This window comes from Hydractinia symbiolongicarpus, chromosome 13 (assembly GCF_029227915.1).
Source record: "Hydractinia symbiolongicarpus strain clone_291-10 chromosome 13, HSymV2.1, whole genome shotgun sequence".
Taxonomy (NCBI): Eukaryota; Metazoa; Cnidaria; class Hydrozoa; order Anthoathecata; family Hydractiniidae; genus Hydractinia; species Hydractinia symbiolongicarpus.
Window position 1 is genome coordinate 24,197,763 of NC_079887.1, and position 19,355 is coordinate 24,217,117.

Here is a 19,355-nt window from a genome sequence, read left to right on the forward strand (position 1 = left end):
CTAAGATGACTTTAAATACTATACTGGTACTATTTTGTTGCGTAATTGGACATCTAGATTATATTTCCATCTTATATCGTTTATAAAATTTTACAACTTATAAAAGGGTTACTTGCTAATATGAGAACTTCTGTATAAATAAAATTAATACAAAAGTAAATTACAAATATATAAATTGGTAGTGGTTAACTCATAATTGCGCATAATGTTTGGAACAATTTCTCTTTCCTGTTTTCTCAGCGTATATTACACTTTTTCTTACAAAAAGGTCTGAAAGATTGACGAAAAAAATGATTGCTGGTAATTATTTTAGTGGCTTCTTCAGATATCAGTCTTAAATATTTTTGATGGTGTATACCATCCTCAAAGAAAAATGCTTTATTTAAAGTTTCACAAAATGTCAACACGTTAAATTCTCAAAGTGAGTTCCAAAATTTTAAAAAAAATTTCCCTAGTTGCCTTGGTAACCTTCTAGCACATACAGTCCTTTTTAACACTTTACCCTACGGAATGCAATTGTCAAAGCCAAAACTAGGCAATAATAGATAAGCGTTTAACGGAGAGAAAAAAATTTCTCCGATAAGATGCAGGAAAGAAATTTCTAACTTGCGCTACAATCTTGAAAGTATATAAAAAAATATTTTACTGTAGCTGTTATTAATGCTAGGGAAAAGGTGATATTTTCACGTGAAAACTTCTCAATAAAGGAGTAATGACTGCAACTTCTAAATATGTTGCATAAGTTCAGGGCAGCTGTTTGTTCATGTGATACAAAAAGCAGCGTCACTGCGGGATGCGATCCAAGCGCTTATACTAACCTCTCTAGTTTGTATATTATAATTAGAGAAAATGCAATATGGTGCATCTGTATATAAATATTCTAATACTGTGATTTAAAATGCTAACATTTATCGTACTGTCTTCATATGTGATCAAACAAATTCTCAACATAATTGGCTGTAAAATGTTTTTTTTTTATGGTTATCTTCTCATGTTTCAATTTGTTACAATTCTAAGAATATTGATAGGCTGTATAGTCAAAACTAATACATGAATCTTCAGGCTCTGATTTAGAGATTCACCAACAATCGAATTGTGAGTTTTTACTGACAGCATATTGATGGAGTTGCCATTTTTCTCTTCGAGTAACTTAAACTGCATAAATTGTTCTCGAAATTATTTCGAATAAATACGGTATCTTCACGTTCTAACAAAGTGCTACAAGAAAAAAATGCGCACGAATTTATTGCTAATAGTAAGTACAAATAAGAAATAACATAGGATACATAACAAAAGTAATGGTGAATTCATTCTTTTAAGGGTTCAATTCTACCATCTTTTCCTTCGCTTGCTTGTGCGCCAGAAATTATTTCCCTGACAAACTAGTTCATGATCATTCGAAGACTTCAATTGGGCGCAATTAGAGTCATCAATCTTACGGTTTAAACGTGATATTCTATCAGTTGTGTGACGTATACAACTTATTCCATTAAAGACACAGCAACACTTACCTAGCTATCATATCGCAGAGAGTGTTTACATTCTCGCCTGTTTTTGCGCTAGTTTCTACATACATAGCATCATGAGCCTGTAAATACAGAAAACATAATTAAGCAGGATACATAACGACAAAAGAATGCAGTTTTAAGTTCATGTTTGTTCGTCCTGCAGATTTTCGTCAATATATCAGAATAATGGAATATATCAGAATTAGCAAATACTGTAATTATATTTTGAGGAAAAAACAAGAAAATTTAAACTATTTAATTCTATGATACCATTTTTAAGATATGTTGAGTTTCAAAACATTCAAACGTTCTTGTTGGAATTAACACAGTTTGGAATTGCCAGTATTAAAAACTCCAACTGTTAAGTTTTACCTTCGCAAGTAGCTCCCCTTTTTCTTTCTGCACTCTTCGTTTATGATGCAAATCTGACTTGTTTGCAACCAAAACCAGGAAGACATGCTCAGTCGTGTAGTCCTGAAAAAGTTTAACCGTAAATGTATGCAATGAACCATTTAAAATGACGCTGCTGTATGTAGCACAGTTGCGTAATCACTTACGTGAATTGTGCGTATCCAGGTTTTAGCGTTAAAAAATGAGGTGTCTTCCTCAATGTCGTACATCAATATAACGACGTCAGATTTACGAAAATATGACGGGGGTATACTGTTAAATCTAAAAAAGCAATGTGAAATAGTTGCATTATCCAATTTGACAAGTACAGTGTTTAGAAAAACTAAGCTACCAGTATTCAAGGGTAACCCTGCGTTGAATGCTAGGTTAAGTGTAAACTGAGCCGTAGATCTAGCTGGACCACTTAGTACAGGTATACTTTACACTAGACATCTACTAAATTATGCCTCAAAAAATAACTTTCCTGATTTAAATAAAAAAGCGCTTCTGATTGTTACTTTACTTTATATTGGCGAATAATAATACATAAAAAAATTGCATGTTTGGTTTGTCGTCCCTGTACTAGTTTCATGCGCTGTTAACACGACTTAGACGGACCACGGGTATTATTAATAGAGATTTTTGCATAGAATTCAATTACATATATAGAACATACGTTACATTACATATAAGAACTAACGTACAGTATTCTTCCAAAAACTCACAAGAAAATAGTTGCCAATTATCTATCAGTCCAGTTATAGAATCGTTTAATGCTCGAATTGTGGCTTAAAAAAACTGATCTGTTTGACTATTTTTAACTGTTAGCGAGGATTTGCAAATGCTTTGTGTATTGGAGGAAGGACGTTTATAGATATTTGAAAACAATTTTAAACTTTTGGAAAGAAAGAATCAACTTTTACAGATCTTGTCTACATTTTCTGTTGTAGGGGAGGGACGGGGGTGATTGTGGCCTAAAGACCTCTAAAATAATATTATTGAGGTTCTACCTATTAATGAAATTTGGAGAAAATATTAGTGGATGTTCAAGGCGAATTCTAACTCATTTAGAGTATTTGATTCTTCGACTTCTCAGGAATTCTAAATCAGGATTATGCTACGTAATCCGACATTACTTACCTTTCCTGACCGACTGTATCCCAAAGTTTTAAACGGACTTTTTGGTCTTTATGTTCGACCACTTTAGTTAAATAATCTGCCTCATAAGTCATTTCCCTGTTCGCACGAAATTTATTGTGACAAATACGACGAATTAAACTTGTCTTGCCTACATTAACATCACCAGTGAAAATGACTTTAAATTCTGTTTGGTTTGATGAGGCAAGTCGTATTGGAGTCTAAATAAAAAAATGTCAAACTTTTAAAAAAGCAACAAAAAAAAAGGATACGTTGATTCTCCAACATTTACATGATAACAACCCTGAAATGATTTTCTGTAATCAGTACATTGTCATCTGCTTTGTTTTGAGAAGTCGATGTCAGGCTGAAATATTCATATTCCAAAGTTTGCGTCGTCCCTAATATTTCACACTATCTCAAAATTTAGTCCTTTAGTCCGAGTAAGTTTGAACCTGCAGGGCATGTCAACTTTGTTCTTCACAGAATAGAAAGAAATTGCTTGCATGTTGTTTAACACTTTTCTGTAAGTTTCTTTTGCCGGACCAAGTAAGGTTTTATTGTTCACCAATGATTAAAAAATATTATACCTGGACAGAATTTTTATACATTTGTTTCCTCGGTGATGAAGTGAGAATATTTTTGCTCTGATCGAATGAACGTTGTTTCAAAGGTGTCAAGCCATTTGGAGTTTGAATAAGCGGAGTAGCAGGACTAGCGGATATTTGAATGTCACTGAAAATTGACGATGCGGTACTCTTATTTGCCATATTCTCAGGAGAAGCAGCACGATAGTGAAACATGTCCGTGTTGGAGTTAACATCAAAATTATCATCTAGTGGGTCAATTGGAGAAACAGGGCGTTCATAATGGATACTGGAATTAGTCCAGTTTTGTTGTTGGTCTAACAGTGATTTGTTTTGAATGCGTAGATCTTCTATTTCAGAGGAGAGATTGCTAATGTTGACATCTAGAAATTCTTTTTCTTCGACTAAATCTTGATATCGACGCAAGCATCTAAACATTAGAATATGTTCGACCTTAAACGTGGATCTGCAGTCAAAATTCGCAAAAACGCTAACCCATCCGTAGACCGCCATGAACGCCCGAACACTTGGTTGTTTTGAGAAGTGAGCACGTTCTGCGATGGATTGACCTACCCAAAAATCAAATATTTAGGTGTTTTCCTTGACCAAAAATTGCAACCCAAATAGTGGAAAACGAATTATTTTTGGACCAAAAAAAGTTTTTTCCATAAACAGGCAAAACTTTGTTTGTTTTTATGTTGTTTTTTTATTTTTAAAATTTAGTTAAACCTGTCTACGAAAAGGTTTCGAAGAAAGAAATAAAATCAACAAATATATGTGTAGAGATGCGTTGTCTTTTGGTTCTCACAAGATTCTTAGAACCAAATTTTGTAAAATATTTGTAATTTCTTTAAAAAACATAAAATTAATTCAACGATAGTTGTTTGTTTTGTCATGGATCAATAAACAAGTTCGCTTCATTTCAAAATCCCCAAAATAATTTCCACAAATTATTTCAACAATCTCTCTGAGATGGATAAAACTCTGATAGTTGTTTTTTTAGATAAAAAATCTTCACAAAGTAAACAGAATTTTTCGCAAGTACTAATCTTCGAGAAAATAAAAAATTGTAAAGAAAAGAAATCAGCCAAGTTATTATAGAAATGAAATCTGCATTGGACTAACCAGCTCAATCAGCATGGCGAATATAAAAACCGAATATTTGTTATTAAATTTGGTTTTCTATTTTTTACTCTTTTAAAATGCGTAAAACTTAAAAATATATACATTTCATTTACATTCCCTATATAACGCATAGACAATGTCATGAAATTCCTTGGACTTAAAAAATACTATTTCACTTATGACACTTCCTCTAAGATACATAAGGTGTGCTTTAAGACGGAAACATTCGCGGGCAAAAACGTTTGCGGGTTTTGTTGCTTGTTTGCTTGCTTGTTGCAAGTTTTTTCCTTTATAAAATTCTATTTTGATTAATTGACATAACTGCAAGGCATTTTTAAGGCGTATTGTGGTCCCAGACACAGCTAAGAGTGCAACGATTTGCATAAAATAAGATTTTCCCCAAAATTTCACATATTTTTATTCGCGAATTAAGTTCATATTCTGTTAAATGTAAAGACCTAAAATGCATGTAATTGAGTTACAACACTCGTCTAAGATGTAGCTACCAATGTTCGAGTTCTTTAATATGTAAGCGACCTACTGTTTGTAATTTTCTTTTTCCAGCTCCGCTATCTTTGTTCTCTGAATGACATGGTCTTGTAACTCTTTCAAGCTACTGTCGTACTCCTTAATTTTTTCGACCAAAGCAGATTTTTCCTAAAGATGGTGTACAAAAGGAAACGTTATTTCGTTAAAAACTTTCGACAACGGAAATTAAGTCGTAGAAGTATGATTTCGGATCTATGGGAGATATGCAACGGAAACAAAACGCTCTACATAACAGACAGATTTAATTTCCAAAGTAATACAGTAGACAATAATATTGCATACTTACCAATGCAATCTAAAAATTGATAATGAGTAAGCAAAAAATTCAAAATACATAACTTGTTTTTATACCATACCTCATTTAAAGCCTCGTTCTCGTTTCTTAATTGTCTTTCATGTAAAGTGAGTTGGGAAATTTGACTTTCAATCTAAACAATAAAAAAACTTTGAAGAACCAATCATCTTCTTGAAAACCAATCATCCGTAATATTTTTCTAATGAGCTGCCAAGAACACTCAGCCATCACATGATTTAATTCCTGTTTCTCCAAAAAATATCTTTCTTAGTTGATTAAAATGGATTTATTCTATATTTCTAGCAAGAAAGAAAACATTTTTTTACATATACAAATTAACTCCACCAAGGCGAGGGTATTTATATAAACGGCCAATTAGGTATTTTTTCTAAATTTACTATATTTTATTAATTTTTATAACTCCTTTTAAAACTATGTCAACAAGTCCTCTTCGTCAAATAAAAATTAAATGCAATAGCATACAGAAGCAGAACTACAGAAAGAAAAGGATCCATTTGCATCAAATGGTAAGCATAGGGTATTGATTAAGTAATTTAAATAAAAGGTATACAACTCCAGGTTAAAAATTATGGTAATGGAATATTTGAATGGAGATAAAGTTTTGTTCAATAGTGAACGGTGAACCCAGTTGCATTTTTAATATGTTTATTTTTACTTTTGTTTAATATTTATACTCCTTGGTTTTTAAAAGATGATTTTTTAAAAAAAATGGTTTTTAAAGGTTTTTTAGAAGACAAAATTTTCCTCTGGCATCAGTATGTTTGTACTCCGTCAGTACATTCTTGTATTAATAAAGTAGATGAAGCTCTTAAATTACTTTGTATTTACTTATTAAGATATTCTCCAACTCCAACCTATACAGGTAATAATAACCCTAAATCCCCTCCCCCCACTCACCCCTAGCTCCCTCTGGTTGCATTCTTGTGTAAATAAAAAAACATACATTTTCTTTTGAGCTCATCACGTCGACATTTTCAGATTGTAGCTTCTCATTTTTCTCAACTAATTCAAGATTCTTTTTTAAAAGTTCTTGAATTTCTTGTTCTTTTAATTCTAACAGTTTGGAATATTCTGTTCTTGTTTGTTCCTCTTTCTCTGCGTGCTAAAAAATTATGTATACATAAGTTAAAATCCAACAATCCTCGCAACCTAAAATTTCAAATGCTTCCGTTAAGTTGTCGACCACTTCTCCTACTTAAAAAGATTTGTCTAACAAACGAAATGCAATACAGTGTCTTTGAGCACCAGTATTCCTTTTGCATAACAAACATAAAATAAATTGTGAATTTTTTGGCAAAATTGAAGAATTGCTTAATGCGGAGGAGGTCTCTCTTCTATTTTATTTGATTAAATTGGTGAATAAAGACTTTCTAACCTTTTCATGCATCTGTTCTCGCTCCAGTTGAACCACTTGCTCCATATCTTCATAAATCTTTGAAGTTTCCTTTTCTTGTTGTTCAGTTTTCCTGCACAAATTATATAAGCGTTTTGTTATATATGCTACGGAGAAAAAGATCAATTGGGAATTATGTGAATTCTGCAAGGTATCGTATCAGGGTTGGGGTTAGGGCTATTGTTATAATGCGCTGCAGCGTATATTAAAAAAATTGAAGAAAAATAACTTTTTAAAATCATCACAAATAATGGCTATTGGAGTTTCGATGCAGTTCATTCCGTAGTTGGCAGCGGAACAACCCCGATGGCGACATCCAAACCCACACTAACTATAAGTTCTCTTTTCCATCGCAATCTTTCAGAAATTGTTAAAAAAATGTTTTTAGAAATTTCGAAATTTTCAGGGCATTTATTTAGTTATTACGAGATTGCTTTTTATTACAAATGATGGGCTCAATATGCTCAATTTCAAATAAACTAAAGATGGTAGCGTTTTCGAAATTGTAATTTGTTATCCGTTGCAAACGCTTATAACTTGACGTCACTACCAAAGCTATCAAAGTGCAGGTTTGATTCTAAACGTTGGGAACTGCAGCTATGAACACTTTAGAGGTTATTAGCCTTAACACAATGTTTCTCCGGTAATCAATTAGCGTAAACAAAGTTCGAATTATTGTTTTGAAAAAGTTTGTCAAAAGTCAGAAATAATGTGACCAAATTGTCTAAGGGAAAGAAAAATTCGTCAAGACACCAAAAAGTTCGAGAGAGTTAAAATGCGAAGAATGAGATATGCATATGACGTAAGGATGTTTGTCATTTTTTCTAAGGCAACAAAAAAGGCTTAAAAAGGTACTAAAACAGGTGTTAGAACGTTATTTTTCACAATAGGTATATTTCAAAGCGATTTATTTTTGCAAATTTGATTATATGCTATCCTAAGTTGAGGTGGTGACGATGATTTTTTTTCAGGTTCAAATAAACATCATTACCAACGCTTCTTCTTCACTGCCAGTTTTGACAAGAACCTTACCAATTTTTGCCTGCAAAAATTATTACTTCATAGCAGTTGCAAAAAGTATTTTCTTAAAAACATTTTTATCTGTTTATTCCAAAAAGTGAAGAAACTTGAAAATCACGCTGATTTTTCCAACTTAAAACTTACAATAACTTAATTTGACCAAAAGCAATCATTCTGTAAAGTACTGGAAACATCATTAAGCCGATTATATTCTCAGGCGATTTTTAATCATTTTTCACATTTTTACCTTTCATTTTATTATTGTTTTGTTTATTTGTTGGCTCACATAGTTTTAAGATTTGCATTGGACAAAAACAACTCGCTATTTGTTTTAAACAAAAACTGAATCGATAGCAAATACTTACAAAATTAGTAAACTATCCATTTCTTGACATTTCATGTAAGCTTGTTGTAACTCTTCCAAAATGTTCTTTACCACATCTTCAAAAGGTTGTAGTAAATCATTTTGATAGCAGTCAATTTGGTGCCAGACATAACGCAACATTTGATTTCTAAATTAATATTATGATTTTTATTATTATTGTTATTGCGAATATTTATACAGGATAGCCACTTCAATGGTTAGAACACCGTTATTGATGTGGGTCCCGTAACCTGAACATATACAATAGGTATGCACCTGCAATGCCTACTCAATTTCCCTCACATTACCCGTAGCTGTATTTATCCGTAGCTGTGAAAAAGGCATTTGCTAAACATGCCTGTGCGGTGGACCGAACCACGGACCTTGTGATTACAAAGCGAACTTCATAGCCATAAGGCCACTCGCCGTAACGCTATAACTTCATAAATGCTCGAAATATGCAACATATGTTTTTTTGTATTCTGGAATCTCCATTATGAGATTCTTGTTATCATTTTTTTTGCTTATTGATGGGCTTGCTGTGGTTTAGGGTTAATGGGTAGTTCCAGTTAGGCCAAGAGGTTAATTTCATTTACAACAAGAAAGGAAGGTTATCGGTTATTTGGACGTTATTCAATACTGTTCAATACTGTAATATGCATTATAACATACAAAAGGAACTTGCAAAAATAGTCTTCAAAGAAAACCTGTATCAACTGCAATAAAAAATGCAAATGAAACCTGCAAGAAAACCTGCAACAGAAATCTTTGAAAGAAACTTGCAAATATAACCTGCAATTGGAACCTGCAAATGGAACTTGCTGAAGAAACTTGCTATCTCTTATATTAACGGCTGTATTCTCTTTCTGCGAGATTTTATAGCTGTGGCAAAAGAAATACGAAGTATAAAGAACGGGAAAACCCTTTGGATTTATTTACAGGCTATGCACTAGCATATTTGAATCTTCAAATTCTGACTTCCCTTCATCATCGATGTGACAAGCTGTTCCAGAGTGGAAATTATATCCACTTTATGGCGTAACAAAATGTTACGTTTATTACAAGTTTGTTTTGAATCGTTTTTGTTTGAACGCGAGGAAATTTGTTTTGTTTGTGTTTGAAAGTTTGTTACGTCATATAATAGTTAATGAATCTGTCTGGAAAATCGCCTTAATGTTTTTTTTTTTAAAGCCAAGGCAAATAGAAGTGAGACCAAAGTTTGCGTTATTGACTCTTCTCTTGTTTAGTGCAATCAAAAATTAGTGGGCGAAAGGTGTCAAATTTCGTGATAGTGGCTAATGATTTAACCGACTAAAAATATTTGCCGGTTCTTCTTAAACTATGCGTGCTCGCCGTTTGAAAGGAAACGAGATGACCCTTTTAATTTCTATAGACTCCTGCGAAACGTTTGCACCTTCTCACATTATGAGAAAATACTTTTTATTTCCGCAAAAACAAAATAGAATACAGCTTGGCCTAATAGCTAGACTTTTTTTAAAGATTCCATGATATGCAATTAGTTTTCCTGTTCTCCTATGACGAACAGGAAAATTAATGTTCTAATCAACGTCTAATTAAATTGCGAAGCACGCAGAAAAGGTCATTAGTAAGGAATTTATGAAATGCTTAATTTGATTAAATGAAAAACGCCTCAAAGTTTGTGTGCATTTTTATCGCTATGGTGACGGTAACGACGCATCAGATTTTTGTATTGCAAATTTTCAAAACTTTATGCATGCAGATGGTTTACAATACATGGCATCAAAACTTGAAATCCTTAGACCAGCAACTATTAATACAAAGATAACTGATTACTTCGGTCTGAACCACAAATCATCGCCTGAGGTCCAAGTGTCGACTGAGCTTGCCACTATAGTATTGTCCGCTTGTAAAATTTAGACGGTTAACAATATTGCAAAATGCTTTCATTGTTACGTTTTGAAATAAGGTTTCTTAAACAGTACTTGAATTTGCTTGTTCCTACGATTAATTTGCTTTTTTAATTTTTTGAACTTAATCCAAAAAGGGTCACAACAGGAATTCACACTTAGGTTAATCAGCGCTTAAACGAGGCATCGTAATGCCGATGACCTTAAAATTAGTTAAGAAATTGATTTGCTTCAGTCGTAAGCTTTTGTTTTCAAGGAGTTTATTCAACACCCTTAATTTTCTTAATTTTAGATGATATGACAATAAAGAAACTGCAATATGCCAGATTTAAATATCAGCATGAAAACGCAGGAGAGAAAGTCGCTTGGCTTTAGTTATTAAGTGAATGTCACACAATATTGTGCTCTGGTTGTTAGCCCGTGAAACATTTACATGGATTTTTTGATTGTTGCTATTTCATCTACCATTAATAAGCGATTTGAACAAAATACGGTTATCATTATTAATAATATAGAGGTAAAATTTGCTGCTTACCCTCCAAATACAGACATCCCTCCAATTCTATTCAAGTATGTTATCCATTTCTCGTTAACACTTTTATCCACCTCAAATTCCTCTTCGTATAACGCTTGGTTATCGATTCCACACGATGCAATCTCGATCGTTGAAAGAGACTTATGCAGCATTTCTGATGGTCGGTAATCGTTCGTGTAAAGATATTCGACACTACGCGATTTCTGAGGGGTTAAATTCGATTGACGTTTGCTGAATAATGAGCGAGGTGGAAGTAATCGTTTTAAAATCCTTCGAGATTTCTTTCCCGTTGAAAGACTACCAAAGTTTTCATTGCTGAGGTTCAAACTAAATTTATCATCATCATCTACTGATACCATTGAATCTGGAGTTCGTGAAATTCGACCAAATATGTCATCTAATTCTTGGGTAGCTATGTTATCTAGTGAGTTTTTGGAGGATTTATTTTTTTGTTTTTTAATTTTACTCTTTTTTTCTTTCTTATTGCTGTTATTATTATGTTTGTTATTATTACATTCGAAAGAATTTTCAATATTAAGTTCATTAGTATCATTAACTTGATCTATTGATGCGGAACAGTTTTCTAATTCATCTATACTACTTTCACCCCCGTCTGGTGGTAACCGAAGCATATCTGAGTGTACATTGCCGTTACTATGTTCGTTTTGGTCCACTGACATTTCAGTGTTGCATTTGTCAATTTCAGACAACATGTCTATTTCATCCATAGCTAATGTGTACGAGTTAGATCTTTTTAATGGCGTACGTTCAAAAGACCTATCTTCGTCTTCAGACAAATTCACTTCTTCGTTATCCGACATTCTTTCGTCAATGTCCCACGTGCATAAAGAACAAGATGCTACCTTTCGTAACGCAAAACCCCCGTTTGCTACTCTAGCTACATTCGGGTTATTTGCATCACATAAACCACAGTACGTGTTGCACGATGAAGCTCTCCTTATTGGAAACGTTTTTTCAACATCTACGTTATTTTGATTGGTCGATTCATCAACCAATTGCTCTTCATCATACGCATAACCGTCACTTGTTATCGAATCTGTATCAAAGTCGTCTACTTGCTCTAAGTTTTCTTCTCTCAGTTGAGACATCGTGTTAAGTTCTTTTAATCAAACAATCTACAGATATAATGGGACAACCTATGGTTAAAGAAAGCAGAGATAAAGAAAAATTTAAGTTATTTTAGGTTAATAATATTTACAGGAAACACACAATAAGACCTTCTTTAAATTTGTGTTAGGTATAGCTATAAATGTATTTAATATTCAAACTAAAGTTTTAATAATATAAACTTTGCCTACAAAGAATAAATACTTACAAAAACACTAGAAGAACAATCGCCTCATTTGTTTTTATATCATTCTTTTATACACCTTTAGCTTGTAATAGTTTCTCTCTCTTCGTTGTCAATAAACTTTTGTTTTTTTCTCTTGACAAGCTCTTTGACAATGTCATGTTATGATTTGAACTTCATTTATTTATCCATTAAGATAACATAGTCAGGGGAAAGCCCTTCCTATAGCAATTAATACGATTGTAAAATACACAATGAGCAAATTAATTGGGGCCACATTCTCAAGAAAAAAATTTTTTAAGAAATTACTCAGCTTTTTAATAACTACTTTCTTAAAAATGAAAATCTGTCATTTTGAATTGTATAAATTTAGAAAAATGTGGTGTTTATTTTGCTAATAAGGGGCTGTTAATATGTAAGTTAGCCCAGTTGGCTGATTAAGAAATCTTCATAAGAATAAAACTGCGTTGATATGAAAAGCGAGTGCACTCGCTTAAATGAGATGCCACTTTATTTGACTGGCTTCCCACCGACTAAGTAAGGTGGAGTCTTTTCATATGAACACTGTGCAAAGCTCATCCAACGGAGCTTCGTTGGATGAGTTTTGCACAAAAGAGCATGCGTAAAATTATCACCTGACGATTTTACGACAAAAGAGCACGTGAGGTGATAATAAGATAACACTATATTTTTTGTCTCACAATCATATCGAATTAGCGAATTAGCGAGGTTTTTGAAGTCATCCGTTGAAATCCCACAATTGAGCATACTCGTCACAAAAAAGTACTCTGTTTGATTTTGACACCAAAGCATCGTTACTTTATCTCAATGGTGGTCACTCAAATCTGTCAAAGATACTTCATTTGCATGCCATATATTTTTGTACAAATACATCACCCTGGGCATTATAAAATATTTACCCGTTCATATTCAAACATGGGTAAAGTTTCGTATAAAACATCAAGAGGAGAGGTGTAAAAATTAAATTATCTCATATTATTTACTCCTATCCAAATCCTCTATGCAGCCAAATCTTGATGCAAAGTTTTAAAGAGATTTTGTTGACACGAATTTGATCTCTTATAATAAATACATAACTCTGTAATCCAGTTTTGTGCATTTGTTTTAATAATTATCTAATAAAACGATTCTGTGCAAAAGTTTAGTTTGTTCACTGCCTTTTCCATTATGCATGTTAAAGACTTTGTTTTTGGCGGGAAAATTGATTTAATTCCAACGCGTGACGATTAAAGAGGTATCTAGCGGTAATTAACCGTACCAGATTAATGAAAAATGAAAGTTACCAAAACAAGAATGCTCCAGCAGAACACCTGATTTAGATTTTTGTTTTCTTCTCACTTTTTCTATTAATTTTTTCATTTGATTTTAATTAACATCTTAACAACAATAAAAGAAAAACTTTATAAACACAAAACAGAACACGCTCTGGGGAAACCCCATAAGAGGAATTTTACAACCATTTTACTCTGCGTTATTTGTTTACATTTTTAAGTGGTCAGAATCCTTAGCAATTGTTTCCAAGGGTGTTTTATATAGCCGAGAGAAGTGATTACGTTTTATAAAAAAAATCGTAAGATCTATTAAATGACTCTGGACTCTGGCAACTTATTTCCCAAGCTACCTGTAAAAGTGCAAAAAGTTTTTACTTAAGCGCTTATTTAGAAGGGGTGGGGGCGTTTATTTAAGGGGTGCTTCTTTAGGGGCGTTTACTTAGGGGGCGTTTATTTAAGTAGGTATTTATCACAATTGTATGTTTTTGCCAGGGCTTTTATTTAAAGAATGCGGGAGGTGATTTTAATATAACTTTTAAGGGTATTTGGAAAAATTCCTGCTTGTTTGGGGTAGCGCGTCCTGCATCTGTCGCTTTTTAAGTGTTAAGGATTTAGTCGATTTGATTGTGATGAAACTATTGTAAAAGATGCGAATGTTTGCGCGGTTTTCATGTTTTCATGTTATAAGAATATGTTGAAAATGTTATTTTTCTTTTCGTTATAATTTCCAAATTCCTTGTCCAAAACTTTTCCGATTCGATTCGTTAGTTTCTCTACTGTTCCCTCATAAAAAAATTCTGTTTTGCTTTTGCAACAACTTGACAGCAAAACAGTGTAAAAGAACTAACCATTTTTATAATTTAAGAAGGATTCTAGTTAGGACTTCAATTTATTTTTGGTGAAATGACTTGGAACGTTACGTGTTTCGTTTTGTTCCCGATTATTTATTTGGTCTTTGAAAATGTGTCTAAAACACATGTGAATCAGATTATGTCTTTTTCAAAGGAGCAATATTGTACACAATCCTAGCTACATAATATTTATCGACCTGGCGGTTTTTGGCTTTCTTTTCCTGAAATTTATAAACAGATGAGTAAGTTATATCGTTTAAGATGAGCTAGTTAAAGTTTCTGTAATGCCTACACAAAGGCTGTTTTCCTTCCGCTTAGTTTTAATGTGGGCGAAATGTTCACGCTTTAAAATTCCGCACATAGCTTGCGATTGGTCATTTCTTTTAGCAAGAGCGGGAAAGATTACATTAACAAGCTACTTTACTAAAGAAATTTTTCGGTTGCATTTCTTTTACCTTTTTTTTCTTTATAGTTTCAATTTACTGTAAAGTTTCTTAATTTTAAATAAAATAAGAGAGTTTTCTTTGATTTCCCTTTATACTCTCCTACAACATTTGTTATCCCTCCTACTCCTCCATCATTAGCTACACTTAAGCACTCACATTGCTATCTATCATTTAAACCAGGCGTTGAAATTGTGGGTGATGCTGTATCCATAAATTTCGTAAAAAATGAACGGTTTTAATTATGTGGTTGGGTTTCCTTCTGGTGCTAAAATCCTCATATCCTCATCCCCAGGGTTTGTTGCCTTTGTAAAAGCTGCTAGCGCTTACTTGAAGGCTAAACAAGACCCTGGTACAGGCTGCCCTTCATAATGTTGGTTACTATAAATAATTAATGATTTGTCTCGCTGCTACAGTTTCTGCATCTATTAAAAGAACTTGATCGAGTCCTGGTTCTTCACATTTGGCGGGAATGATATTTTTCGGTTGTTTATGTTTTTCGACGCTTGACCTTAGAAAGTTTTATTTCCAACAATAATTGTTTATAAGCAACCCGGTTGATAACATTAGGTTTAAAATTGGGTCAAAATTAGATATTGCTTAGCAACCTTTAGTCCTTATATCTACGTTACTCTACTATCCTTTCCTTTCCTCAGCTAGCAACTCTCCCAGGTAAACTAAGGTGAAAGTTTTCCTAGAAACAATATTTACTGCCCTTAAACAGTAGTATAATGTGCTTTCAAACAAACTTCCCCTTTTTTTGAGTAAAAAAATGATCAAAAAATAAGATTTATTTTTATTTAGTAATGGGCTATTACGCCTGCCTTTATATATGTCATCAAGATAGCTAGCTTGCTAGTTTCTCATTCAGCGAAATTGGTAAAGTCATGCCTTTTGCAAAGCTTTTAAGAGAACCATTATATTCATTTAAAATGTCAATAATGAAAATCTGCCAAAACAACATATTTCATAAAATGTTTACTGTTTGGCTCACCGTTTTTTGTCAATATTTGTGAACATTTCTCATAGTCAAGAATCCTTTTCTGTGATATTTTGATACCCACAACATCTTGTCTTGAGGTTTCAATTAATACTTCTGAAAATTTCACTAAACCTTTTTAAGTTTGTTTCAGTAGGCAAGTTAAATACTTCAACACACCCACCATAAACTTGGTGTTGTGATATTTCCTTTCTCATTTCCTAAAAATAATAATAAGTTCTATAGTTGTGATTTCTTGTATGTGTTTATTTTTATTTATACAGCTAACTAGTTAAATAAAGTATTTATTACCTAATTTGTTTACAATTATTTTTCAATACTTTAGCTAGCATGACCCATAAGTTTGTTAAAAGATTGAAAGATCTCTTGGCGCGTGGCATACGCTACCCAATAAAGTTTTTCTTTACTTTTTAGCACATGAAAACACAAATACAATTTTTCAGTTTTTTAAAAATAGAAGTATTGTGTCCCAACAACAGGCGAGTTACTTTTGTTCGCAGGACAGGATGTTCGTCGCACCATTCCATTTTCACCATCAATGAGGAAACAAAAGTAATATTTAAAAATTTTGAACAGGCTTGATAAATTTGTAAACAATACAAGGAAGTCAAAATTTACGTGAGTTGATAAATATTTTTTTATAAACAAGTAAATTGGCTTGAGCTTTTATTTTCAATTGGCTTTTGAACCGTTGGAAGTTATTTTTTGTATCTGTTTCTATTTATTTTTACGATAAAAATGTAAACATTGTGTTAGCGAGATGGTGCAGAGCTGAGAGTACCATTGAGTGATTGGTGACAATGGTGAGAAACCACATATGCTTTCCAGTCCTTATGACTGAACCAAAAAAAACCATAATTGCTAAATACAGCACTTTTGTCAAATAAAATAGGTTGGTGTGACTATCGATTTAGAACATCATTTTGGTTTTGTTTGATTCAGAATATGAACTAGACAACATCTGTGCCATAAAATTGTAAGTGATACTGAAGACATTTAGGCTGTACCAGACACCATAAGTAAGAAAGGTTTACATCCGGTTTTGCAAAGCACACGCTATTTGAGCAAACTAGAAAACCACTTATCAAAAAAATTGAATTTAGAATTTAGTTTTGCCGTATTCAATAAAAACTAGCCGGTTTACGGTGGATCACTCGTCGTGCATATTTCACGATGGCCATACGTATTTATGGTGGAACTACCGCCGTATATATTTCACAGTGATTCGCCCGTCGAACATATTTCACGGCGGATCGTTCATCGTACTTATGTCACAGTGGATTGTTTGTCGTACATATATTCGTACATATATTCGTACATACGTGGATCGTCCGTCATATATATTTCCATATATATTTCTATATATTTATATTTAATTTAAGGACTTTGAGATTGTGATCGATACCCAAATGAAAGTTCAAAGATTGCATTTGAGGTCTCACAGCAAATAATGCAAAAGAAGTTAACTAGCTTGTATTTATTTTATCAACCGCCTTGATTTCATTAGACTTTTTTTTTTCTTAAAGAGGTTTTTAGATTTTGTTGTGTGCTATGGACTGTTTGCAGGAGTTCCTCGATTTTTCCAAGTTTTGTTTACATTTATCGATCATGTCAAAATAGAGCTGAAACACGTAACTAAACAAGACAAACCTTTTTCACAAAGACATGGAAACAGGGAGGAGGAGGGGGGGGGGGCACGCTAAAATTTTTACTTCATTTGGCTTGCCTTTAAGGGAGGAATAGCACTAAAATATTTAATAAAAAAACAACGAAGATAAGATCAAAAATCTACTCAGTTTGTTGCCATTTTTGCAGCCAAATCAACACTTTTTGGGACGTTCGCACGGCACAAATTCTGAAGAACAGGTGCGGCTTCAAACATACTGTTGCAGGTTCTCGTATCTTAAAGGTCCTGCCTGTAATTTAAGAAAGGCGAAATATTTTTGAAATGGCTGGAAACTGACGCGTAATTTGTTATACAAAAATCAAATGTTTTCGCTGAACAACTTAAAAGTTAAATCTCTAATAAAAAATCAGAATTACTTAAATCACATGCATATTTTTTTTCTACAAGAGGGAGAAGAAGTGGAAAGCTAGAATTTTTAAATATCTTTTCAGCATCAAGGTGAACTGCAAACCTAAAAAAATGCATTTAAATTTTTTTTGAGGCGGCTGGAGAGGTGTGAATGTGCTGATTTGACTTCCCAGTCACCCTCAGGTCGGTATATCCAACGAAGAGTTCAGTTTTCAGAACACACCTTTAAGTTAGCTTTGTAGCTTGTTGTGGATTAATTTCATTTCCTATTTATGTGTATCTAATCTTATGTTAAAGAGCCCCGAACACGCCATCTATGGATTACAAAACGTTTAAAATAGTGACAACAATGATGACAATGATAACAATGATGGCTATGATGGCGATGATGACGATGATTACGACAATGCCGATGATAAAATATTGCGTCTTCAATACTATTCAAATTAACGTTTACTGTTCTTTATATAAATTATGTTTTGCAGTGAGATTTCCTCAAGGTGCACGTCATCGTCTATGTTATTTGTGCAATGAAGCATTTTATTATGTTTTATTTGTGTTCTTACAAAAAAATGGGGTAATATATGGCTAGATGTATAGATGACGATGATTATACTTGGGACTGGAAAAAATAGACGACTTTAAAGTTTTACTATTTTCAAGACGGACACGTATACTTAAAAAAAAAAGAAAGAAAAACTATTCGGAATAGTTGTTTTTAGAAAATGATACTGCCTCCTGTTTCTCAAGGGAACACTTTTCCACTAGATTTTATAAATGTTGAACTCTATTAGCATCAGGAGAAGAACTATTAGTAACTATTTTAATATTTTACACAAGATTATTACTTCGAGGATGGAAAAAATATAGTTCAAAAATCACCTTTTTTTTACCTTCCCAAGTGAATCAAGGAGAAAGAGACTCTTGTGTAACTTGATTAAACGTCAAGACGGCAGGGACGGGTTCAGGGTCACTAAGAATACTCAATTGTGTGAGGAATACTTTAAAAAATCATATGATGTAGACCTCCAGAAGGTGCAAAGAAGCATTTACTACCAGACGATAGTTCAGCAAAATATCGAAAGGCACCGAATCAAAAATTACAGATGCATTTTCGATTGCTGAAAGCGAGCCCTCTGAAATCGATATTATTAAAGGTACATTTTTACAAATGACAGATAAAAATACTTTTTTAAAGCAATGTTATTAACAAACTCAAAGATACAATCAAATAATTAGTGGACAATCTTATAAAAAAAAACCTTGAAGAGGAAAATAACGAATAAAAATGTTACATAAAAGATTTTTAAATGCAAATTAACAACTTCTCTGTAAATAGTGCGTTCGTGGCACACGTCCAATACTACATTCGACAATAGTCAGACAAAGAACTATTAGTAACTACTTTAATAAATTAGCTTATAATAAAAATATGTATGTGATACTTCTATTCTTTAATAACACTTGGAAGTGGTTGTGCAGCATATGGTTGTTCTAGACAAGATTATTACTTCGAGAATGGAAAAGAAAAAGTTTAAAAATCACTTTTTTTTACCTTACCGTTTTTTAAAGTGTAAATAAATAATTAGCTAATTACCCGACTCCGACT

The 19,355-nt window shown here is 32.9% G+C and overlaps 1 protein-coding gene across 2 annotated transcripts; it reads right to left on the reverse strand.

Moving 5' to 3' along the window:
• Nucleotides 1-27: 27 nt before the first annotated feature.
• On the reverse strand, nt 28-12,343 carry LOC130623916 (EF-hand calcium-binding domain-containing protein 4B-like). 2 transcript variants are annotated; one of them, XM_057439462.1, is made up of 13 exons: nt 12,150-12,343; nt 10,814-11,949; nt 8,391-8,537; nt 6,988-7,078; nt 6,556-6,714; nt 5,653-5,724; nt 5,289-5,404; nt 3,626-4,052; nt 3,039-3,256; nt 2,066-2,180; nt 1,881-1,982; nt 1,512-1,588; nt 28-1,218 (listed from the first exon to the last, which is right to left on the reverse strand). In XM_057439462.1, the coding sequence occupies exons 2-13, from the start codon at nt 11,920-11,922 to the stop codon at nt 1,104-1,106; spliced, it is 2,748 nt and encodes a 915-aa protein (XP_057295445.1). In that variant the 5' UTR covers nt 11,923-11,949; nt 12,150-12,343; the 3' UTR covers nt 28-1,103. The 2 variants fall into 2 exon arrangements, with proteins under 2 accessions (XP_057295445.1, XP_057295444.1); XM_057439461.1 differs by having other exon boundaries at nt 10,814-11,970.
• Nucleotides 12,344-19,355: the final 7,012 nt, after the last annotated feature.

Coding starts and splice junctions, on each gene's coding strand:
- LOC130623916 (XM_057439462.1), bottom strand. CDS start 11,922: ATGTCTCAACTGAGAGAAGAAAACTTAGAGCAAGTAGACGACTTTGAT. Junction 8,538..10,813: donor GGGATGTCTGTATTTGGAGG/GTAAGCAGCAAA, acceptor ATATTAATTTAG/AAATCAAATGTTGCGTTATG. Junction 2,181..3,038: donor GATACAGTCGGTCAGGAAAG/GTAAGTAATGTC, acceptor TTGCTTTTTTAG/ATTTAACAGTATACCCCCGT.